This window comes from Pituophis catenifer, unplaced genomic scaffold, assembly GCF_029215685.1.
Source record: "Pituophis catenifer annectens isolate HBS135680 unplaced genomic scaffold, rPitCat1.0.hap2 SCAF_1, whole genome shotgun sequence".
Classification (NCBI taxonomy): Eukaryota; Metazoa; Chordata; class Lepidosauria; order Squamata; family Colubridae; genus Pituophis; species Pituophis catenifer.
The window spans coordinates 331,490,469-331,515,656 of NW_027256881.1; the positions used below are offsets into that span (position 1 = coordinate 331,490,469).

At 41.6% G+C, this 25,188-nt stretch overlaps 1 protein-coding gene across 1 annotated transcript; it reads right to left on the reverse strand.

Moving 5' to 3' along the window:
* Positions 1–649: 649 nt before the first annotated feature.
* On the reverse strand, positions 650–24,899 carry LOC139311850 (rho guanine nucleotide exchange factor 18-like). Its single transcript, XM_070936375.1, has 10 exons — positions 24,876–24,899; positions 19,787–19,926; positions 15,726–16,189; positions 10,922–11,111; positions 6,330–6,444; positions 5,020–5,077; positions 4,566–4,610; positions 3,657–3,737; positions 1,576–1,681; positions 650–814 (listed from the first exon to the last, which is right to left on the reverse strand). Exons 2-10 carry the CDS (start codon positions 19,799–19,801, stop codon positions 650–652), a joined length of 1,239 nt encoding a protein of 412 aa, XP_070792476.1. The 5' UTR covers positions 19,802–19,926; positions 24,876–24,899.
* Between the last annotated feature and the right edge of the window lie 289 nt (positions 24,900–25,188).

Consider the following 25,188-nt stretch of genomic DNA (forward strand, 5'->3'; position numbering starts at 1 on the left):
GTATACCAAAATTTAGTCAACCGGCTAAAAGTTACTGAATACAAGTTTTCCTGCAGATGAACAAAGCATATGCATGCACATAACCAAAAATTGTACTAAATATTAAAAATGTTGTCAGTAGACACCAATGTCAGAATAGGAAGTGGCCATCTTAAGTACAGGTAGTCCTTGACTTACAACAGTTCATTTAGTGACTGTCCAAAGTTACAATGGCACTGAAAAAATGACTTATGACCGTTTTTCACAGTTACAACCTTTGAAGCATCCGCATGATCATGTGATCAAAATTTAGATGATTGGCAACTGGTTCATACTTATGATTGTTGCTGTGCCCCCTTACGATCCCTTTTTGCAACCTTCTGACAAGCAAAGTCAACAGGGAAGCAGATTCACTTAACAACCAGGTTACTAACATATCAACTGCAGTGATTCATTTAATAATTGTGGCAAAACTCACTTAACAAATGCCTCACTTAACAATAGAAATTGTGGTCGTAAGTCGAGGACTACCTGTACAGAGATGCAATGACATGTGAGATAGTGCAGTGGAGGAGGAAGAAAGCAGAACTCAGAAACTCTCTTAGTAGAGAATGTAAAACCAAGCTAGCCAGGAGATAGACAGACTCTCACACTGTGACCCAGGAGGGAGCTACTCACTCAGGCATTGTAGCCCTGTTTTGTTCAGCAGGATTTTGCCACAGAGAGAGCAACAGGTGCCATTAGAGAAGGTGCCTAGCGCTAGTTCATGCCCATGCAGTGCCTGTGTTCGTTCCTTTGCCTCCACAGCCTCCTTCTCCCGATCTTTATTCTTACCCTAAGAGAACAGAAAATGCCATACTGTCAAGATTTTGTACAAATAAATACCGTCAAAAGTCCACAATATATTCCTTTCCAATTCAGTTCTTGGAACATTATTTTGCTTCTTTTAGAATGTTTGTATTTTTCCCTTTAATCTCTCTATGGCCACAGGAGAGAGATTTTTCTATGCTTTTACTTGATTATTCTAATGCAATTTAGAGGATTGAATCTGAGACATTCTCTAAAGAAAATATGTGCTCTACCTTTGAGGCATAATTCTTACTTACCTTATTTCAGCAATTTTGCCTCGTTACAGCAAACATTCTGCTTTACTTTCATTTTCATTTTCAGCATAGCTTGATTAGCACAAGGAAAAAAAAAATCTGCTCCAGCAATTTACCTCCTTGCAGCAAGCAGCAGAGGCCTGGGCAAAACAGCTGAGAGCAAAACAGTTGAGAGTTGGGTAGGCCTATCCAATCAACATGTGCTAATTAGGATGTGCTGAAGCTGAAAGGAGCTGTTTCTTCTTGCTGCTTGCAGCAAGGAGGTAACCGCTGGGAGGCAGAGGCCATAAAGTGGGGGCCAGTGGGTGGGCAGGGCTACATTAGGTGTATAAGATGCACCTAAATTTTCACCCCCTTTTAGGGGAAAAAAAGGTGCGTGTTATACTCCGAACAAATACAGTAATTCTTCTTTCTCATGACACCTTCATTATAAACTTCTGCTATAAAACCATATGTTTCATTGTGTCAAGTGGTTTATAGACAGCCCTCTCACCTTCTCCTTCTGCCATGAGCCAGTGACACGGTTGCGCAGATTGCTCAGCCGGCGCTTCACCTTAGTGCCCTTTTCAGTTTTATCATTCCTTGGACTCTCTTCACACCTGTTGTAGGTAAGTAGGGAAGGATGAAAAGAAGGAAATCAATAAATTTAACTAAAGGGAATCTATTTTAGATGACTTAATTTCTATGTTTTCTATTCAAAAAGCTTCCAAAATAGTTAACAGAATATAAATATGCTATATTTTAACCAATAGAAATGACAGGCAGAGAAAACCAATTTAATAAATAAGAAGTGCTAAATAAACCCAGTCTAAAAACTAAAACATCTAAAAAAGGCCTTAGAAAATCAGTTTTATTTGATGCCAAAACTACAGGTAGTCCTCAATTTATGGTCACAGTTGAGCCCAAAATTTCTGTTGTTAAATAAAACATTCATTAAATGAGTTTTGCCCCACTTTACAACTTTTCTTGCCACAGTTGTTAAGTGAATCACTGCAGTTGATAAGTTAGTAACCCAGTTGTTAAGTGAATCTGGCTTCCCCAATGACTTTGCTTGTCAGAAAGTCACAAAAGGTGATCACTGACCTTGGGACCCAGCAGCGGTCATAAATATGAACCAGTTGCCAAGCATCTGCATTTTGATCACATGATCATGGGAATGCTGCAAATGTCGTAACTGTGAAAAAGGGTCATGTCACATTTTTCAGTGCCGTTGTAACGGTTCACTAAATGAACCATTCTAAGTTGAGGACTACCTGTATAAAGTAGGCAACCAGCAGAGCTGCAGAACTCTATCCTGAGCCTGACGTATCCCACTTTTATTGTGTTTATAAATAAGTCAAGGTGGCAAGCATACTTCCTCCTGCCTCACAACAACCCTGTGAGGTGGATAGGGTTGAGAGAGTGACTGGCCCAAAGTTAGCCAGCTGGCTTTCATGGTTAAGGGATTAGAACTCATACTCTCCTGATTTCTATTTCAGCACTATACAATCTTCTCAATTCTACATCGAAGAAATGCAAAGATACAGAACTGATCCCATATTTCCATGAGCATTATCATTGTACAAGTAATCCTTGATTTATAACGGGTTGCTTAATTACCGTTTGAAGTTGCAACAGACCTCCCCAGAGCTACTTACAACCTGTTTTTGAAGTTATGATGGCCGCAACCCTTCCCCCATCATCGTGTAATTGCATTTGGGGCATTTGGCAACCAGCTCACCTTTATGACTATTTGCAATGTCCTGTGGTCATTTATGACATTTTTTGTTGGTTTGACATTTTTGTCTGGTTTCCAGAAAACAACACCCATTCAGGAAAATGGATTCACTTAACGACTGCATTATTGGCATAATAATTGCCACAAAAATTATCAAAAAAAATGGGTCTGGTCACGTGATATGCCTTGACTTATGACTACAATGGCTTATGATCGTGATGGCGAACCTATGGCACACGTGCCACAGATGGTACATGGAGCCATATCGGTGGGCACATGAACTCAAGTCTGGCACGCATATGCATGCCGGTCAGCTGATTTTGGGGACTTCTGGGCCTACCGGAAATCAGGAAACACACTGTTTCTGGCCTCCGGAGGGCCTCTGGGGGGGGGGGGAGGCCCATTTTTCATTCTCTCCAGGCTCCAGAGCCTTTCTAGGAGCCTGGGGAGGGTGAAAACGGCCTTTCCCACCCCCCCAGAGGCCCTCCAGAGGCCAGAAATGAACCGTTTCCCAACTGGGGAGAGCAAAAAACGGTTCTACTGGGCCCACCATGCCATTGTGTGCCAAAAGCGAAGAGAGCATGGGGGGGGTCATGTGCACGTGCGCAGGGGGCGGGCACATAGAATTATGGGTGTGGGCATGCGTGTGTGTGACCCCCCCCAAGCTCCCCATGCATTTGGCACACAATGGCAAAAAGGTTAGCCATCACTGGCTTATGATCACAATTCCAGGCTCAATTATGCTTGTAAGTCAAGGACTACCTGTATATTCAACACTACCCATTATTCCTGTTGTATCACAGCAGAATTGGGGACAAAAATGTAATATTATGCACATAGATGCAGAGGTAACTTACTCATTAGACAGGAATTCAAACCAGGTCAAGTTTTTCTGAGTTTCATTTTTACCTTCAGGTGAGTACAACACCTGTTTAGCACTGGCAAGGAAACACAGTAAAAAAAAAAAAAGGCATTACAATAAAGGCAACCTAAAAAGTTAATATACTGATGCAGCAAACAGCTGATCTAAATTACAGTGAGGATATTCAATAACATAGGAACCACCATCATTTTTCTATCCTTATGTCACTTAATGTCATGATACAATGACATTAATTCTGACTGGCAGGATCCAGAAAGAGAGTTTTCTCTGCTATTGCCCCGCCTTGTGGAGCACTCTCCCCCAGAGATGAGGCAGCCCCCACTCTCCTAGCCTTCCAGGAAGGTGTGAAAACATAGCTCTGTGGGATTGTTTGGGGCACAGAGAGGAGCATGCAACCATAGGGTGGTTTAACTCCCCGAAATCCCTCCCCCCACCTTTTAATTATTTTTTATTACTCCTTGCCTCTTTAAAATTTTATATACTGTTTTTATGCTTCTGATGTTTTATTTGTATACCGCCCAGTCCCCCTGTGAGGGAGATGGGAGTTCCTAAATATAATTAATTAATACAAACAGCATTTTTAAAAGGAAGGATTGGTAAAATGCTGTACTATAACTGCCTTGAGTCTAAAACTTTTAAATACCAATCTTCCAGTTTACTGCTTGGAAATAAGAAAGATATCTAGCCAAATATGGTGGTGTTAAAAAAAAATCCAGAATAATCTATTTTTGCTGACCTCTCTCTATTAATATAATTTGAATATCTTTCTATATTTTTCCCAGGAATATTCTATCACCTGCAGTAGCTACTCTGGACCTACCAGGCAATAATTATGTAAAAGGATAATAGATGCTACTTTGGGATGACAATTTTCAACACTTACCTATGATACTGTGCTAGCTCCTTCAGCACCTCCTGAACCATTAACCTGTTAGAAAATGTAATTAAATCAGATATACTTTTAGGAGCAATTCCCTACCTCTCTGCTAAAGAGCTACTTCAAGCAGGAATCCATGCTACTAAAATGTTCCTATTTCCCAAATGCTATCTTTCTCCTAGAGCTCCAAAATTTGAACAAACAACTAAGAATATTTTTCATCGTTTTAAAAAAAAATTCTACCAAAAATGCTTTTCCCTCAAAGGGTGTCAGTCCAGAAAGCATGTAAAAATACCCAGGATTCAACTCAAGTAGAAAATGTTTCTTAAATTATCAGTTAAACACAATATCCCCAGATAGGATAAAATGCCAGAACAATGAACAGGGTTTCTTTAGAATACAGATAGAAGAGGTAGGTTTTCAAGGGGAAGAAGGATGTTTTTTCCATTCAGGCACTTACACTTGTTCTGGGGCTACATGGTCCTTTTGAATCATATCCAACACAGGTGGCACAATCCCTAAAATGCAATTTTGAAAAGATTGGGATATGAAAGAACCTTAGAATCATTCTACAGTTCTCTAGCTTCCCACATAGTTTCGGCCAGGAATTTTTAAATATTATTTTTTGAATAAACCACAGAGCTCTGGTTCATACGTAACATTAAACTATTATGTGTAGGTTCAAATATCACACTAACCCAGGGGTGTCAAACTTGATTTAATTGAGGGCCGCATCAGGGTTGTGTTTGATCTCGGGGGGTGGGGGGTGGGGGGCGTGGCCAGGTCGATGTCACTCGTGTCGGCGGTGCCTGTGGTGGCCCGAGCGCCCTGCCAGTGAAAACAGGTTCCTGAGCTTCGTTTTTGGCTGTGACAGCTTCTGCCAGCGAAAACAGAGTTCTGGAGGGCTGCACGCTGCCTTCCCTAGCTCTGTTTCTACTGGCAGAGTGTTGCAGAAGGCCGTTGCAGCCAAAAACGGAGCTCAGGAGCCCATTTTCACTGGCAGAGGCACTGCAGGCCGGTCCTTCACTATTTGCAGGGCGGCCCTGTGGACCAGATCTAAGTACCCCAGGGGCTGGATCTGACCCCCACACTTTGAGTTTGACACCCCTGCACTAAGCTAAAGCCAAACCCCACTATAGCTGCATATGAACTTAACTACTCTCCAAAAGAAGCTGGAAGCAAACGAAGTGGCACATTTGCCCCATTGTCAAAGACAAAAGCAGACAAAAATATTTCCTCTTGGTTGCAGCCCCCTCAAATGTAGCATAAAATATTTTTGAATATGAAATACAAGTGACTGCTACCTTATCTATTTGTAAGAACATTTATATTCTAAGTTTGCCCTTTAAAATATATTTTTCTAATATTTTTGTGCAGTGATAACAGTGAGATAGGAACTCTTACCAGTTACCAGTTACCAGATATAAAACTGTACTTAATATCTCAGGAATATATTGATTGTTCCTTCTTTAGAGAATAAAATAATTTAAACATGTCTAACTTTATAGCTGAAGAATTTACATCTTGAATTTACAATGCATGGAAAGTGTTCAATTTTAAATTTGCTTCTTCCCTCCAATTATTTCTATAGCTTAACCATTTCTAGAAGTCCATGAATCCTGTTCCTAAGATTGACAGCTCTAGGTTAAGAGATGTCCCTCTATTGGAAGGTGTTACATCAAGAGCAATATTCCCATCATATGATTGCATTTGATAGCATCTCTCTTTTCCAGAAAACCTATTAATTAGTAATCGAAGAGGGCTACTAACCCACTGAGATTGGAAGTGGGACTTCCAGGCTTTGGGATACATGTTGAGAGGGGACATTGCCACAGGAACATGAGATAGAGGTAGACGTCAGCTGCTTCCCACTTTTGTCACTATCCTAAAAGAGAGAGAGCAACCCATTAGCACTGCTCTCTTTAACCCCGAACATATTTTCATTAAGAACATAGTAACAATATGGCTAAACCTATTTAGCCCATCACCCTGTTCTCACCATCTTCATCTTCTTTTAACAACCTCCTAATCCCTTACGGGGTGGAGTCTGAGCAACTAAAAGGGGCTGAGTGTTTACTGGCCGGATGCCCTTCCTGTTGCCAATGCAGAGTTTTGTTCAGCAGATATAGTCTCATTGTACCCAGAGTGAAATATCTGCCTCTACCTAGGATCGAACTCACAGCCTCCTGATTGTGAAGCAAGAGCTCCACCTCTAGGCACCACTCATACCCTGTTCTCACCATGGAACTGTCTAAATGGGAAGCCCACAGAGAGAACCTAGAGAAATATTATTTTCTTGCTCATTTTCTCTTGCAATTGGTGTTAGAACCCTACTGGAGTGAATTTTTGGTATTCTTTGATTTCTCTCAATTATCTAGGTCAGATAATTGAGAGAAGGTGGGTTTCAGCAGGTTCTGACCAGTTCTGGAGAACCGGTAGCAGAAATTTTGAGTAGTTTGGAGAACCGGTAGTAAAAATTCTGACTGGCCCCACCCCCACCTATCCTCTGCCTTCCAAGTCCCAGCTGATTGGGAGGAAATGGGGATTTTGCAGTAACCCTGGAGTGGGGTGGGAATGGAGATTTTGCAGTATCCTTCCCCTGCCATGCCCACCAAGCCATGGCATACCCACCAAGCCACACCCACAGAACCGGTAGTATAAAAAATTGAAACCCACCACTGATCTAGGTGCATTAACAATAATATCAAACTTTTATAAAGCCAGCTTGGAGATGTAGCATCTCCATTTCCATGTAGGGTTCTAATCTGCAATGGATTATCCTGAACTTTATTTTGCTAGCACGTGAAATGATATGAGAGTTTCACACCCTATTAACTACCTTTCTTTGATATTGATATGTAGAGTGACTTCTTCCACTGCCAATCTCCAAATTAGTTGCCATAATTTAGTTAGAATCCTTATGAAATCATCTTCTGTTTCTTGCTATATTTCTGCAGCTACTCCACAATTCCTGTAGCCTACTAACTTGGTAATGGCCAGAGTGCTGCTCTAACTTCATCTTAAAATGCTAGAGGTTCTTGTAAGTAGGGAATATTTTCTAAGGTATCTTAAACATTGATATTTCCACTGTACAGGATTTCAGGATTTCCTTCTATCTTTGTTTTACCTTCTTGGAATCAGTAGTTTAGTTAGTTTAGTTTAGTTTAGTTTATTATATTTATATAATAAACTATAGTAACTATCTGTCCATTGGTGTCCTTTAGCATACAAATTTGAGGTTGAAATCTTCTGAGTTCAGAGATCTTTTGGAAGTCATGTCTCTATAGATGTTGTAATACAAGTAGTCCTCGACATACAACAGGTCATTTAGTGACCGTTCAATTTACAACGGCAGTGAAAAAAGTGAGTTATGACCGTTTTTCACACTTACGACCATTGTAGCATCCCCATGGTCACGTGATCAAAATTCAGACACTTGGCAATTGACTCACAGTTATGACAGTTGCATTGCCCAGGGCCATGTGATCCCCTTTTGCAATCTTCCGACAAGCAAAGTCAATGGGGAAACCAGATTCACTTAACAACCGTGTTAGTAATTTAACAACTGCAGGGATTCACTTATCATACCAACCAATACGCTCTCACAGAGTAGGCCTACTCATAGTACCATCATTAAAACAATGTCGTCTAGTAGTTCCAAGGGAGAGAGCCTTCTCTGTGGGGGCACCTACTCTTTGGAACAAAATACCCCCTGGAATACGAATAATTCCAGATCTTCGCACTTTCCGACGTGCCCTGAAGACCTTTCTGTTTCAACAAGCAGGGCTAGCATAAACATCTAAATTCTATGCCAAGATCTTAGCAGATACACCAAGTTGACTCAATTTATTATTTACTGTTTATAAAAAAAAATAAAAAAAATAAATGTATATTAAATCTTAATCTGTTCACCGCCCTGAGTCCTTCGGGAGAAGGGCAATATAGAAATTAAATAAATAAATAAATAAATTGTGGCAAGAAAAGTCGTAAAATGGGGCAAAACTCACTTAACAAATTTCTCACTTAACAACATAAATTTTGGGTTCAATTGTGGTCATAAATTGAGGACTACCTGTACTGCTTTTTTGCCTCTTCTAACAGCTCTCTTAATATTTTTGGTCAAATTCCTTCCTGAGAACTTTGTCTTTCTTTGCTCTGGCTTCAGTCCACTTAGTAATTTTCACCCTCTGTTCTAACACCCAGTTTGTTTTCTTCTTTTTCTTGGTCTTTGGCAGTCTCTCCTCATTGTAATTTTCTTAATCCAATCCCACAATCCTGCTGTTTCTTTATCAATGAGTTTCAGGATTTCAACATGATTTGTGATGTTCTCCTTGAAAATGGTGGGTCAAGATATGATCAGGCTCATATTGTGGAAACTGGCTGGCTTTCTTCTTTCACTCTAGCTTAACTTGGAATGTGAACATGAGTAGCTCATGGTCTCCACCACAGTCAGCCCCCGGCCCCTTCTTTGCTTAAGATGATGTAATGCTAATGTGTTCGTTGAACCCTGGGACACTCTGTTCACTTTGTCCTTTGAGCACAAGAGTAGGTAGCCCCCATTTGGCAGCTATTAGAACACGCCTCAGATTTAGCAGCGCCCATCATTTTTTGGCAGCCCAGTTTCCAGTTTGTTGCCTAAAAAGGTGAAAAATAGATGTGTTAAACCTCTGCAAAGTTTAACACACCCATTTTACACTTTAAATCCCCCAATCCTTTCTCCCAAATTGTCTTCTGGGCTTCTAGATTTCCCCAGTTACCTCCACCTGCCGCCTTTGAAGAACAGCTGACCTTGGACCCATTTATTGATTCTACACCCAGGGATGCAAATATTCGCTTGGTGTATATTTATTAGGGACTCTGAAGGAAGAGCTGGCATGATCACTGTGAGCAGAACCACACGATCCAGGAACAGGCACAGCTGCGATGCACAATGCAAAATTGTGCAAAAATCCTCCTGGTCCTGACTGCTACCTGTTCCTTGAGTTGTAAATCCAGAAGGACCTCCAGATTACATACCGGATCTGTTTGGGGCCCCATCCAGTACTAACTATGGTAAAAAAAAAAAACAACAACCCAGATTTAGAAGATCCCCAACATCCAATGCCCATTCAGTCTTGCTAGCTTCAATTGAAGCCTGTTTTTCCCATCCAGACCCCTATAGCCTCCAGGCACTAGGCCAGGACATCCTGCCTTTGGTTTTCATTTCCAAGTTCTACACCTTGAGGGACCTGATCCCACAACTCTGAAATCATCTCTTTTCGTAGCTGTGAAAATTTGGTGGCCTTTAAAAGAAGTTTAAATACCTTTTTACTTAATAGAGGAATTTGATTGTTCCACCCTACTTGTATTTAGTAGACACGTCCAGATTAACCATAGTTTTAAATTATACAGTATACATTCGGTTCTATTTCAGGGTAATTGGTTACTTTCATGTTAAAAATACTGAGGTCTGATTGGATTGTTTTTAATATTGTGTTGTTGGGGGTTTTTTTTAGTTGTTCTGTTTTATTTTGTACCATCCTGGAACTTTTCAATGCTGGGAGAAAATGAGGGTCCCAATTCAAAAATAAATTGCTCTCTGTTTTGCAGATCAGGTCATCAGTCTACTTAGCCTGGATTGTCTTTTCCACTGACAGCACTTTTACATATTAGACAGGCAAAGGACCTGAGCCACGGTGGCTCAGTGGTTAGAATGCAGTACTGCAGGCTACTTCTGCTGCCTGCCAGCTGCCTGCAATTTGACAGATTGAATCTCACCAGGCTCAAGGTTGACTCAGCCTTCCATCCTTCCGAGGTAGATAAAATGAGGACCCAGATTGTTGGGAGCAATAGGCTGACTCTGTAAACCGCTTAGAGAGGGCTGTAAAGCCCTGTGAAGCTGTATGTAAGTCTAAGGGCTATTGCTATTGTTACTTGCTAAGTAATCCTTATCTGGAGATACAGAAGGTGACACCTGGGATTTTTTTGCATTACGTTTTAGTATCTTCTTTTAATGGTTATGTTACCAGGTCTGAGTTACCTCACACACATAAATATACTTTGGTAAAGCCTTAAGCCAGTGTTTCTCAACCTTGGAAGCTTGAAGATGGGTGGACTTCAACTCCCAGAATCCCCCAGCCAGCAGCGCTGGCTGGGGGATTCTGGGAGTTGAAGTCCACCCATCTTCAAGCTACCAAGGTTGAGAAACACTGCCTTAAGCCATAGTGTTAACTAGCTTTTGGGGTTTTATTAGAGGACCGGGAGGCACTTGAAGCAGCTGACTGAACCAAACAGCTAATCTGGCCATGTTCTCATTGCCAAGTTAGATGGGTGCCACATCCACTCCGTAATGCAGGGCAGCCAACGAAACAGCCAAGACTCACCACATTCCCAGGCTTTTCCACAAGGCCCAGATTTTGGCACAAAGGCTCGTCTTCCACTTTGATCACACTGCTAGCATTCCAAGTTTCTAGTCCTGACCAAGACAGAGGTGGGGACAAATCAGGGAGACTCTTCTCCTTTTCTTCCTCCCTTTCTGTGTCACTCCCTAGCTCTGATGCATCCAGACTGAACCTGATGGGGAATAAAATTGGATCACAGCAGAAGAAACATTTCAAGGACACAACAGTCTTAATTCACTACCAGACCTAAGACACTTTCATTTAGTACCCTAGTATGATTTATGTTGATTGCTTATTTAGTATCCTATGACTATCACTAAATGTTGTATCTTATGATTTATGATGAATGAATTTTTATGATGACTAAGATCATGATTTATCACTTATAGCTTTTTATGTACACTGAGAGTTTATGCACTGAATTCCTCGTGTGTCCAGTCACACTTGGCCAATAAAGAATTCTATTCTATTCTATTCTATTCTATTCTATTCTATTCTATTCTATTCTATTCTATTCTATTCTATTCTATTCTATTCTATTCTTCTGTTCTGTTCTGTTCTGTTCTGTTCTGTTCTGTTCTGTTCTGTTCTGTTCTGTTCTGTTCTATTGACACTTTTAAGGGGTTTTCTCATTTTTTGTACTGATGCCTTAAAATGCAGCATTCCAGGAACTCTTTTTAAAACAAGTGGGGAAAATAGATTCTATGTTGCTATGTTTTGATTAAGTGCAATTTCTTTGATTTTTCCTGCTGTATTTCTTCAATTATTATAGTAGTATTATTCTTATAATAATATCCTGAACCACCTTGAAAATTCATTAGCTACAAAAAGGAAAGTGAAGAAAACTTGTAATCCTCATGGATACTGCCTGAGAATTCTGGTGGGTAAGTTAAGTTAAGCAAGCATGCTGTGAATTAGAAAACTAATTTTTAGTTTATTATATTTTTGTTTACGATCTTGACATTTAACGCCTTTGCCTCACCCAATATGGCTTAACATGCCTATTAAAGTATTCATTCTCAATCATCCCGGTCATGGTTGTCCCAAAGGTGCATTTCAAAAGGCAACTGAAGAATTGAAGAAGCTTCATGAGTGAGAAGCGAAATATTTTGAAGAAGAAAACCAAGAAAGTCCAGTTGCCTTTTGAAAAGCACCTTTGGGATATTCATCCTTAGCTGACCCTTCTTGCTTGCAAATAAAACTCTTTAAATTATTGCATGCAGAATTAATATATAACTGTAAACTTCTTCTTTTGGTTTGCTGAAGCTGAGTAAAGATGCCAGGTTCCCTGTCAAATTTATTTACACCGTTTTTATAGCATATTCACAAAAATAACTCAGGGGCTGTTGGGACACCAATTGAGAATTGATGTTTTTGGCATGTTCTTCTAACAACTAATATAAGATCATCATGTTGTTCATTTCTTTTCTTTTTTTTTCTTAAAGAACATCTTTTAAGAGTTGATGGAGGCGCTCAAGAGAAAGGGAGCCACAGAACACAAGCTGCTGTTGATCACAGAAGCGATCTCTGAATCTCTGATGATCCGTTGTGAGATTTAGTGGGGAGGTACAACTCCCAAACTTGATTAGCCTCCCTTCCCCCTGCCCCACTCCCACCCCCCCCATCTTTTATAACTGGCATAAAGTCAGTTAGAAATCCAGTGCCTATGACAGAAAGCTTTGCCAAGATCCCAAGAGCAGATAATTCTTCAGGCACCTTATAAGGAGGAGAGAGTTTAAAATAGCCACTCTTCTGGCTGTGCTATAAAATCAATATTGCTTGTTCAGAGTTGGCAGTACAATAGGGAGACATCTACTCACAAGATCGTTACAGCTGAGTCCTTAAAAAGGAATGCCCAGTGTTAGTTGGACCCCCCAAATTAAACAGATATTCTAACAAGCTTTTCCTCCTTATAGCAGTGATGGCAGTTCTGATTTTTAAGACAGCCCTCCCTTCTTCATTTGAAAGGCATGTTGCAAATATCTGTTGGTGGCCCTTTAGCTGATACTAGCCAGAATTCGGGTATTTACCGTAGAATGAGGTTTTGCAAAAGCTGAATTGGTACAAATAAAATGAGACGTTTTACAAATTAACTTCGTAGGCTAGGTAAATCAAAAGGTAAGTCTTTTGAGATACGAGTTCTTGGGTTAAAAGGAGAATCTTCTGCGAATTCTGTGTGTTTATTAAAGTAAGCTCTGCAAACCCACAGTGTTCATTTCCTCACTAACAGCTTACGGCATCTTCATAGCCTCATTTAGCTGTTATTGAAGTGATATAAAGCCTGTCCGCCTTACTGTTATTTCGGTACAACAATTGTTGGATAACTTTAGGAGATGTTCTAAATCCCTTATGCAGAAATTAAGTTGGTTTATGACCATAGAACACATTTGGATCCTTTGTTTGCATACAGTGCTCTTTGTTGCATCAACACTTGGTTGATTCAGAAAAAAAAAGTGAACCTTGCACTTAGGGGAAAATGCTAGGAAGAAAAAAATGTATTATATTTTATTCTTTTTATATTCTAGGATTAAATTAACAGAAGGGGTGGAGTGACTCACACAATTATCACACAATGAGGTATATGACTAAGGGAGTTTGAAACCCAGTTTCCCATGTTTCTTTTATTCAAAACCAATATTTGCAAGTTATTCGCTTCAGACAGGCAACTAAATTCAGATCTCTGCTCAGCAATGAAGAATGAGTGATGTAAGACCATATCATTCAAGTAATATAATACATATCACACTTAACATAGTCCAGCAGATCCCAGCAAGAACATGATCATGAAAGCACATTTGGAAAGCACCAGGTTGCAGAAACTTGCCACTCTTTAAAATGAACAAGATCTTGTGGTGATTTAAGAACAAGTAGACTATGGATTCCACAAGACCTTCCTGGGAATTTATTCCAATAGATATAAACTGCGTCTAGTACTGAGCACTCAACCCACTACAGCACGTCCAACCCAGACTATGAAAAGGATAATACTACCATATATCAACAATATCTCAGAAACAACCAACGGATTATTACAACCACATGATATCACCATAGCATACACAAAAAAACGTGTCATGTACAACATCCAGTATAAGAATGTAACAGCCACTATGTAGAGTAGATAGGCAGAAGACTAACAGAGCACATCCATGAACACCAATTAACAGTCAAAAGACACAATGAAAACCCCTTAATCTCATAACATGGACAGACTCAACCATTGGGAAAGTATTAGCATGCTAGATCAAGCCAATTCCAAAAATGCTAGGGAATTCCTAGAAAAGGGACAGTATAAAAGCTAAGAAGGAAACAGACAAAAAACAGCCTCTCCAGCAGCCAACACCCAGATATTCAGGGTGATTTTTGTCTGATTTGTTGTTGTTAGTTGCGAAGTCGTGTCCGACCCATCGCAACCCCATGGACAACATTCCTCCAGGCTTTCCTGTCCTCTACCATCCTCTGGAGTCCATTTAACCTCATGCCTACTGCTTCAGTGACTCCATCCAGCCACCTCATTCTCTGTCGTCCCCTTCTTCTTTTGCCCTCAATCGTTGCCAGCATTAGGCTCCTCTCCAGTGAGTCCTTCCTTCTCATTAGGTGGCTAAAGTATTTGAGTTTCATCTTCAGGATCTGTCCTTCTAAAGAGCAGTCAGGGTTGATCTCCTCTAGGACTGACCGGTTTGATCGCCTTGCAGTCCAAGGGACTTGCAGGAGTCTTCTCCAGCACCAGAGTTCAAAGGCCTCAATTTGTCTGATTAACACCAGACAAAAAAAATCAAGCAGAAAACAATATCCTGATCAAAGAACCACAAAGGAGAAAATGACACCCATACAAAGACACCCACACAGCACATAAGCAGGGAGCAAACTCCACACTTACTAGCATTGATGATGTTACCTAGTTGGGTAATGAAAAGTCTTTAGATAGTCAAGCTCAGAGAGCATCAAGGATTCCACAGAATAAGATAATTTCAGAAAATAACTTGCTTTATCACTATGCCCTCAAAAGGATATTTGGAATATGAAAGCCCTTATTGCAGTCTGAAAAGAGGTTGAAAATACAGCTGGCAGGGAATTCATACAGTACATACATACATACATACATACATACATACATACATACATATTTACTGAAAGTATTTTCCTAGAATCCATAGATCCTAAATTGGCTATTTGAAACTCTATTTTACCTGAAAAGTAATAGCATCTTAAGAGCAGCTCAGAAGAAAAATAAGCTTCCCTTAAACAAATAAACTCCAGAAAATCTTGTTCATTAGAGCAGAGCTGAGGCATCAGTATGAAAATTTTATGAACATGTATAAAGCATATTCCTCATACCTAGGTAATTGCCTGAATTGCAGTACTACCCACTTTGGTTGAGTGGTTAAAGACACCAAGCTGTAAACTGGGAGTCTGTGAGTTCTAGCCCCACCTTAGGCATGAAAGCCAGCTGGGTGACTTTGGGCCACTCATTCTCTTTTAGTACAAGTCACCTTCACAGGGTGTTTTCGTGGGAAAAATAGGAGGAGTATTAGGTAAATTGCAATCTTGAACTGTTTATGAAAATGAAAGAGGGATATAAATGAATACATTTGTGGCTGTTACCTTTTAAAAGTAGTTTGTTCACATTCTTTTGCTTAAATTAGATATATCATCTCATTATTGCATATGGAAAAACAAACAGAAGTCCAAAGAAAGATGCAATTTAAATGACGGAATGTTTAGTTTTACTCAAGCAACTCCAATATCAATCTTTTCAACTTTCCCATTCCTAAGATAGACTCACCTACGCTGGGCATCTGTTGGAGATTGAAGACTTTCCCAGCTGTGCCGCCGTGAGGTAGACATAGACCTGGTCAAAACTGGGAAGCCTTCCTCATCAAGCAGTGTCTGTTCCTGCTCACCTTTGACAAAGCTCCCCTGGTTCCCAGAAGTGCATGGACAAGCACAGACCTCCTCCAAGTAGTGATGTCCCATCTCAAAACTGGCCGGTGTATCCAAACTCTGAGTATTGGCAAGCATTTCCTCACAACCTGTGGAATGTTTTGCTGAGGAGCAAAAACCAGGAGTTTCCTGTGATGTCCAATCAAGCCGCAAGTGCATGTTGCTATTCATCTCTGTAGGACCAGCAAATTCCAGATCCTTATAATACTCTGATCCCTGGAGAGCAGAGTCTATAGAGAGTAGATCTTCTGTGCTGCTATCAACAATACATGGAAGTGTGTCCTGTTCTGGAGAAGAAGTATCTTCCTGCCAATGGGAGGGAGCAAACAAACAAGTAATTAAATATGTCAAGGGAGGTCAGACATAGATGGAGACATAGAAAGACACCCAGAGAGTTTAGTAATTAAAGTGTTGGGCTAGGAACTGGGAGAATGTGAGTTCTAGTTTTTCCTTAGGCATAAAAGTTGGTGACTTTGGGCCAATCACCAGGAGTTTAGTAGTTAAGGTGTTGGGCTAGGAACTGGGAGAATGTGAGTTCTAGTTCTCCCTTAGGCATAAAAGTTGGCAGGTGACTTTGGACCAATCACCAGGAGGCTGTGAGTTCTAGTCCCACCTTAGCTATGAGAGCTGATAGGGTGACTTTGGGCGAGTCACTCTCTCTCAGCTCAACCCACTTCCCTGGCTGTGGTTGTGTAGAAAATAGGGGGCAGAAACGCTACCTTGAGTTGTACAAAGAAGATTTAATAATAAGCAACAGTTGTATAAAAGAAGAGTTAATTATTTCTTCTGATGGTATTTTTTTTCTATTGTGTGATACCTAGCGCAATATAGGTTGCACTTCAGCCTTTCTGAATCCTATTTGGGTATAGTTTAGTGTTATCATAGATTGAATTCAGTCATCATGCTAACCCATGAAGTGATTTGTACACATTTAGCTTAGTAAAACCAGACTCTGTGGCAGGGGTCTGCAACCTTAAGCACTCAAAGAGCCATTTGGACCTGTTTCCCACAGAAAAACGGGCCTGGTGGCTCAGCAGACTGATAGCATTGTGATTAACACCAGCTGTCTGCAATTACTGTAAGTTCGAATCTCACCAGGCTCAAGGTTGACTCAGCCTTCCATCCTTTCTAAGGTAGGTAAATTGAGGACCCAGTTTGTGGGGGCAATAAGCTGACTTTATATAAATATACAAAAGTATGAAGGCTGTTGCTTAACGCATTGTAAGCCGCCCTGAGTCTCCAGAGAAGGGCGGCATATGAATCAAATTAAAAAAGAAAAAAGAAAAAGAAAACACCGGGAGCCACAAAACCCTTCCCGTGCCTAACTATTTCCTGAGCCACCACAAAACTAGCCTATGTAGTTGAATTAAATGTTCTGTTTTCTTCTGAAACTTTTCTTTTCTTGGCCTACCAGGGATTGAAAAGCTCAATAAATCATGTTCCGGCTGGTGTTGCACATTGGTGGTTGTGACACATATTTTGAGTGACAGGGAGCTGCAGCAGAGGGATGAAAGAGCCACATGCGGCTCCAGAGCCACAGGTTGCTGACCCCTGCTCTATGGTTTTGATTCATAGGTTGTGGTTATTATTCAGCATGGGTGAATAATAACCTCAGTGCTTTAATCGAAAAATCATGGTTAGCAAACCATGAAGACCAATATATTGCATGCAACCAGAAAGCCAAAGGTAAGATTTAAAACAAAACAAAACAAAACCTCTGCTAATGTGGCTTTTTCTTCTTTGAACTTGGAGGGTTTCACATAATAATCTTTCCTCACTTGTGAAAATGTCTCCAAATGGAGGTTCTCCAGACCTATTTAGGTAGGTATTTGAACAGATTGAAAACTGAGTGATTGAGATAAAATCACCTAAGATACAAAAGGATACAAGGTTGGTTGTGTCAATTTTTTTAAAGAAAGCACACATACACAACCTCTGGGAAGTTTTTGGTCTATGTCTTTTAAATCTCAGCCCTTTTATCTGGGATTAATGCTTGAAGCTTCTGCATATTAAAAAAAGGTCTCTGCGTTAACTAGAGACTTCTTTTTAAACTGACTTTTGTTGTGACTTATCTACAGTCCATTTGTTGCCTGGGCGTTATCATCAGAGATTCTCCAGGTCAGCATATCTAGAACAGGTCTTTTCACATCGTCTCATCCAACTCCCTTTCTTACTAAAGATGCTGGCAACAGAATAACACGGTTGGAAGGGACCTTGGAGATCTTCTAGTCCAACCCCCTGCTCAGGCAGGAAACCCTATATCCGTGATGGCAAACCTCTGGCACACATGCCACAGGTGGCATGCGGAGCCCTCTCTGAAGGTACACGAGCCATCGGCCAGCTCAGCTCCACTGCAATTGCATGCATGCCTCCCGCCGGCCAGATGATTTTTGGGTCTGTGGCGCGGGGGCAGGGTGCATGTGGGAGACATGTGCGCATGCATGGGGTCCTGTGCAAATGCGCAGGGTGGGAGGGGGTCTCGGATGCATGCATGGGGGTGGGGGAGCACAGGAGGGAGTGGTGTGCCCCCATTCCAAAACGGGCCACGGGGGGTGCAGCATGCCCCCTGCGGCCCGTTTTTGGTCCCAGGAGGCTTCAGAGAGGCCTACCAGGCCCAAAACGGGTTGCGGGGGGGTGGCGTGCCCTCCCATGGCCCGTTTTTGGTCCCAGGAGGCTTCAGGGAGGCCTGCAAGGCCCAAAATGGACTGTGGGGGGTTGTGCACACATGGCGGTGGGTGCGGGGTGGTCGTGTGTGCATGTGCGGGGGTGGGGGGAGCACGGGGGGTTGCGTGCACATGCATGGGAAAGCGTGGGGGGGGTTACACATACATGCACGGGGAGCAGGGCATGCGGGGGGCATTGCATTATGGGTGTGGGCACACAAGTGTGTGACCCCCCCATGCTCCCCCGCCCCGCTTTTGGCATGCGATGGTAAGAAGGTTAACCATCACTGCCCTATATCATTTCAGGCAAATAGGTTGAACCCCTCTTTTTTGTGGCAGCCCCTGAGATATTGGAACACTGCTATGTCATGTCAACCCAAGTCCTTCTTTTCAATAAACTAGACATACCCAATTCCTGAAACTGTTCTTTATATTTTTTAATCTCCAGTCCCCTACTCATCTTTGCTGCTCTTCTCTGCACTCTTTCTAGAGTCTCAACATCTTTTTTATATTGCGGTGACCAAAACTCGATGCAATATTCCACGTATGTTCTCACCAAAGCATTATAAAGTGGTACTAACACTTCACGTGATCTTGATTCTATCCCTTGATTCTATCCTGTAGTTTAATGAAGTAATGACCTCCTGCACATCAGCTATGCAGTCTGCCACTGAATTCTGGAGCTTTTCTTAGAATGATACGCCCAGTGTCTGGAGACAGTTTCAAATCAAGAAGCTCACAAACAAAATTTCCACTGCTGAAAATGCTGCCCTGCAGCTTCAGATACATATATAGTAGGAATAGGTGCTCCATCAAACTGTTCCACTGCATGGGAAATCACTCACCAATCAAGAAGGAGAAAAAAAATACATCTTTACAGCTCATGGAAGAAACCTAGTTCTGACTGAAGTGAGAGTTTAAATGCTTTTTGGAATTACCATCTTGAAGGGGTTGTTCCTCTAATCTCCTTGTTGCATAGTTGCATATAAAAATGGTTCCACAAATACATATAAAGTTGCATATAAAATTGGGTCCACAAGCTGCATATAAAATTGGGTCCACAAGCTGCATATAAAAATGATTCTACAAATACATATAAGTGGAAGGATCCTTAGCTCACCTTCCTAAGTACCTAGTTTATAGTCTGGTCAGAGAGCAGCGCAAACCTAGGTTACTTTCTTCCTCCAAACACACAGTTAGATTGTCCTCTCAGTTAGTAGACCACAGTTAATATACTCACCCTCTCCTCTGCCATGCTGCCAAAGAAGACCTCATCCTCAGCAATCAAGGATGGAGACAAAGTGTTTGGGCTGTTACACCCTGAGATGGGGACAGTGCAACTGCTGGGGAAATCTCGTGCGCTTCGCTTGCAGTCTGACCCTGAGTGAAAGGAGCAGAAGGACCCGGTTACAAGACAGAAAGGCTGTGGGTTAAAGGAAGAAGCAGCCACTTATCTCTCCACCAGCTGAAGAATACAGAAATAGCTGCAACAGTGTAGGAAAAACACAGCATTTGCCTTTACTCTTCCTATAGTATCCTCCTGATTCCACATTTCATTGTTGAAATGAAATGTAGAATCTGCTATTATTAGCATTAGTTCTTAGTTAATGATCTAATATTGAGATAATGTTGATTTTATTGGTGAGGTGTTTTATTGGTATGAGGAGATCGCCTTCTGTTACCGATAGCCTCCCACCGGCCAGTACGCTCCCACAGAGAGGGACTCTTCAGGGTGCCGTCGGTCAAACAATGTCGACTGGTGACCCCCAGGGGAGAGCCTTCTCTGTGGGGGCACCCGCCCTCTGGAATGAATTGCCCCCGGAGATACGGATGATCCCTGACCTACGCACCTTTCGCCGTGCCCTCAAGACGTTATTGTTCCAACAAGCTGGGCTGGCCTAAACATTAATTTTAATGGGTTGTTTTTATTTTTTAATGATATCGGGGCCAAATTATTTAATATGTTTTTTAAATTGCTTTTAATTTTATATATGTGTTTGTTTTATTTCTTGGCTGTGCACCGCCCTGAGTCCTTCGGGAGAAGTGCGGTATAAAAATTAGATTGAATAAATAAATAAATAAATAAATAAATAAATAAATAAATAAATAAATAAAAACTACATACTGTTTCTGAAGTGCCAATTCCTTATCTAGACATGTAGTAGAAATGTAGTTGCTACTATACGTTTTCTTTTGGAATTAACTTCCTTCCCATAGCAAATCTTATTCCAAGTCTGTCTCATTGTTTTGCCACCGTGTCCCATTGGGAACATGGCACAGCTAATCTGATACTGGTTGATGGACTCCTACTAAAAACCAGGGCCCATACTTCCAAACACATTTTCAAAATCAAGCATTCATCCTGGAGAAAATCTAGAATGTATGCTAACAGATTTATATTATTCTTTACTTTATATATTTAAATCTTTGCAATTTTAGAAGTTCAACCCCTATGCACGGTCTGCTTTTTTTAAATTAACCTGCCAAGCAACTCGAGAGAGTCACTTTGAATCTTTAGGTCTTGGAAAGCTTCACTGCTCTGCCAGTCTATTTACTTCAAACAGCTGTTGTCTAAAACGCAGTGCACAGTTTTCTTGCTTTGTTCCTTTGCACAGGGAACCTTGCACACTTTGCACAGGGAACCTTGCTCTTAAATCTGGACAAATGAGTGAAGGCCGCCCACACACACATTCTAGGAGTCAGGCGGGAACAGCTTAAATTAGATTCAGATCAGGGCTGCTGCAGCTCCAGCTTTCCTCCCTTCCTTGCAAAAGACAAAACCAGCTAACAGTTTCTTGTCATCGCTAGTCATGTTTGAAGTGACACTCCAACCTGGGAACAGATCCAGTGGCGTTGTTGCCCAGAGTGTCCCGGGCCCACCCAGAGTTCTCAACGGTTATCCTCAAATCTGATCTCCTTCCCTCAAACAATCCAGCCTCAATACACGATAAATCAGTCCCCGTAAACTCTGGAACATGTTGTGCAGAGAAGAGGTGGCTCTGTGAGGGGAGAGCACTGAGGGCCGTAGGGAGACCATTTTAGGCAATATGCAGGCCTCTAGCAATGGGGATGCCAAGCTCTTTCCCCCAGCATGTTCCCCTTTGGCTGTCTGGCCCTACTTCAGAGTGGTTGAGTGATTTCCAGGTGGTACCATGGAGAGAGACAAACTCTGCCAAAACACTGAAGGGGTGGGGGGGGGGGGAGGCCAGACATCCTCCTGCTTTATTTATGGTGATGAGATGATAGGAGAGCATACTCAAAGGCAAGAAGATAGAATGGAGCATTTCACCGTGCTTTGAAAATACTGGTATCTCTGTGCTACACAGAGCCATTACGTACATGCAGGAAACAAGGCAGTTGTCCAATAGGATTTCTTTTTAAAAGGAGTGAAGAAGATATTTTTTTAAAGAACCCACCTTAGTCAGATTCTTTCCCAAAGCAACTGACATGTTAATGGCTGTTTTTTGTTTTTTTTTTAATTTGATTTATATGCCGCCCTTCTCCGAAGACTCAGAGCGGCTTACAATGTGCTCAGCAATAGCCTTCATCCTTTTGTATATTTATACAAAGTCAGCTTATTGCCCCCACAACTGGGTCCTCATTTCACCTACCTTAGAAAGGATGGAAGGCTGAGTCAACCTTGAGCCTTGGCGAGATTCGAACCCTGCAGTAATTGCAGGCAGCTGGTCTTAATAACAGGGTGCCTTAAACCCCTGTACTACCAAGGCTCTTGTTTAATCCCTGATGTCCCAAAGGTGCTTTTTTCAAGAGGCAACTGTACTTCCTGGTTTTTCTTTGAAGATGTTTCGCTTCTCATCCAATAAGCTTCTTCAGCTCTGACTGGATGGTGGGGTCAGAGCTGAAGAAGCTTCTTGGATGAGAAGCAAAATGTCTTCAAAAGAAAAACAAGAAAGTCCAGTTGCCTCTTGGAAAAAAGCACCTTTGGGACAACCATGACCTGGATGATTGAGAATCTCCATATACATTTATCTCATACATGTTTAGTCTATCCTGGGATCTTCATGTACCAATCATAGACATTTGTTTAGATACCTGCACAAGCTCGCAGGCTCATTGACGCAAGTAGGACAATATATATGTTTTTGTTTTCTCTAAATACCAGCAGTCCTTGACTTACAACCATAACGGAGCCTGTCTATTATGGTCATAAGTCATGATGGTTGTAAAGCAGGTCACCTACCTGACCAACCCAATTTTATGATCTTTTTTGTGGCAGTTATTTAATGAACACCGCAGTCATTAAGCAGACCCCATTGTTCACTATGGGTTGTTTTTTGCTGAAAACTGGAAGTAAACACCAAATCTCAGCAAAAAGTCCTAAATTGCAGATACAGTATGTGAGCTCAGGACACTTCAGACAGTTGTAAATGTGGGCCAGTTGCCAAGCACCTGAAATGTAGAATTTTTTTATTGGCCAAGTGTGATTGGACACACAAGGAATTTGTCTTGGTGCGTATGGTCTCAGTGTACATAAAAGAAAAGATACGTTCATCAAGAACCATAAGGTGCAACACTTAATGATAGTCATAGGGAACAAATAAGCAATCAGGAATCAATATCAATATAAATCATAAGGATACAAGCAACAAATGTCACATGATTGCGGGATTGGGGGGGGCATAGGAACTTTAGAAATGGATCATAAATACCTTTTTTGGGAGGATAAGCAAACTAAGCAACCAGTCGTAAGTTGAGGGCTACCTGTACATTAATGCTACATTAATGCAACACGCTTCACCTGCTTGTTAAACTGACCAATTTTCTGTCTAACAAATTCACTGAACTGAATCAAATGGCTGCATTTATTCAATACATTAAGCTGCCCAGAAGCCTTAAGTCTGCCATGCAGTTTCATTTCAGTCTGCCAGAGCAAACTAGGATCAAACTGTCCATATTCAAAGCCTCCTTCAGTCATCAATCTCACAGGAAAAAATTAGGAGAATCTTTTTTCCCAACTAAACGAGGTTACAAGGGGGGGGGGCGGAATTAGAAGAAAATTCACAATATCTTGAAAGTCAGATGAGTTCTCATACCATGCTACAACACTTCTTCTACTAATCATAGATACCTTAGCCTTTACTCCAACATCAAATGACCCAGACAACTAACTCTAGTTGACAGCCACTTTTGACCAATATCAAAGCCATTTTTGCAATGACAACACTTTAAAAGTTTTATTAACTGTGATTGGGGGGGAAACCCAATTTATCCCCATATCCGTGTCTGGGGAGGTATAGAAGTAAGAAGAAGATGAGAGATGTGACTGACCTATTATGAGGCCTTCCATCTCTGTCTAGAGAATGAAAGAGACACTTAATCTTTAATTTTCATCTGGGTTTGAATGACATCAATCAGAATTGGCCAGTCAGCTAAAACCCCAAAGGGTAACCTTCCTCCACAGAGAACGTCTGTCATGGGAACTCAGGCAGGAATATTATTCCTTGACACCCACAGTATAAGACTCAGCGCGCCTCTTGCTCATTGATCTACGTACAGTTTGTCACAGGAAAGAAACAGTCCTAAAGATTGCAAAAAGCAGACTGTCCCCAAAGAATACTGTTTGCTCTAAGAGACTTTAAACGTATTCTGCAATTGCCAACCACACATCCTGGTAGGAACCATAAAAGGTTATGGCTCTTGTACTAAACAAAAGGACAGCCTGGGGAAGAAGCTCCAGTGTGTGTGTGTGTGGGGGGGAGCAATTATAAAGCAGCACCACAGCTGTGGGAAAAATTATATCCTATGTTTGAAACCCATATATGTGGCCAATCTTAGATTCAAATATCGGAGATACACAGGCATGCCTGACCTAGAGAAAAATAAAGTAAAAACAAGTAGATGGAATCATGGGTATATACCTGGAGGAGAATATCTCCCTCCCAAAAAACCCCAACAACTGCTGGGTTTTTTGTTTTTTTTGCTTTTTTTTGGAAAATTTAACCGGCGCTCTAAAAATTTGGTTCTATAAGTAATATGCTTTTGTTCTGTTTATTAGCCAGGCTCTGTTGCAAGGCCACAATCTCCCTCTATGGATAAATTAACTCCGAAGAGCAGAGCTTCCCCTTTATACATATAGATACACACACACATATAAAGGCAAAAGTCCAAAGAGCCATGGCTGAACCAAATATACCCAAGGTGTAAATCACTTGGGAAGAAGAGCGCAGCCAAATATTTACATTGGGCCCACTTTCCCCTCATGACAACCGCTTCTCGGTGGTTGTGGAATCCATAGACAAGTCAGCCTGTTCTGCCTCACTGTCCCTTAGGTGACAGCCGTCCCCAGACATGGGCCCTTGCCACGTTACCTCGCTTGAAGGACCATCTCTTCATCCACCTCCTGGAGAAGGATGGCCAAGAATGATTGAGAAGAGAGTCGGCCATGGAGCAGCCCGTCTCCGTCTGGATTGCCTGGGAGAAGTGGAGGACAGACAAAGGCGACTCCTCTGGAGCTCCGACCCAGAGGGAGTGGAGGAGGCAGCAAGCAAGGGCTTTGTCAAAGTCATCAGCTGAGAGAAGGCAGAGGGAGCCAGGGAGAGAATTAGCCAGACCTGCTCCAGCACAAGACCAACTGACAGCAGCAACAGCTGCCTGCTTTCTGTCCAAGCCAAGCAGTGCCTT

Excerpts from the sequence above, each read along its gene's own strand:
- LOC139311850 (XM_070936375.1), bottom strand. Across the intron at positions 11,112-15,725 it reads CCAACAGATGCCCAGCGTAG|GTTCAGTCTGGATGCATCAG; the intron begins GTGAGTCTATCT and ends ATTCCCCATCAG. Across the intron at positions 815-1,575 it reads GCTCATGGCAGAAGGAGAAG|GGTAAGAATAAAGATCGGGA; the intron begins GTGAGAGGGCTG and ends CTGTTCTCTTAG.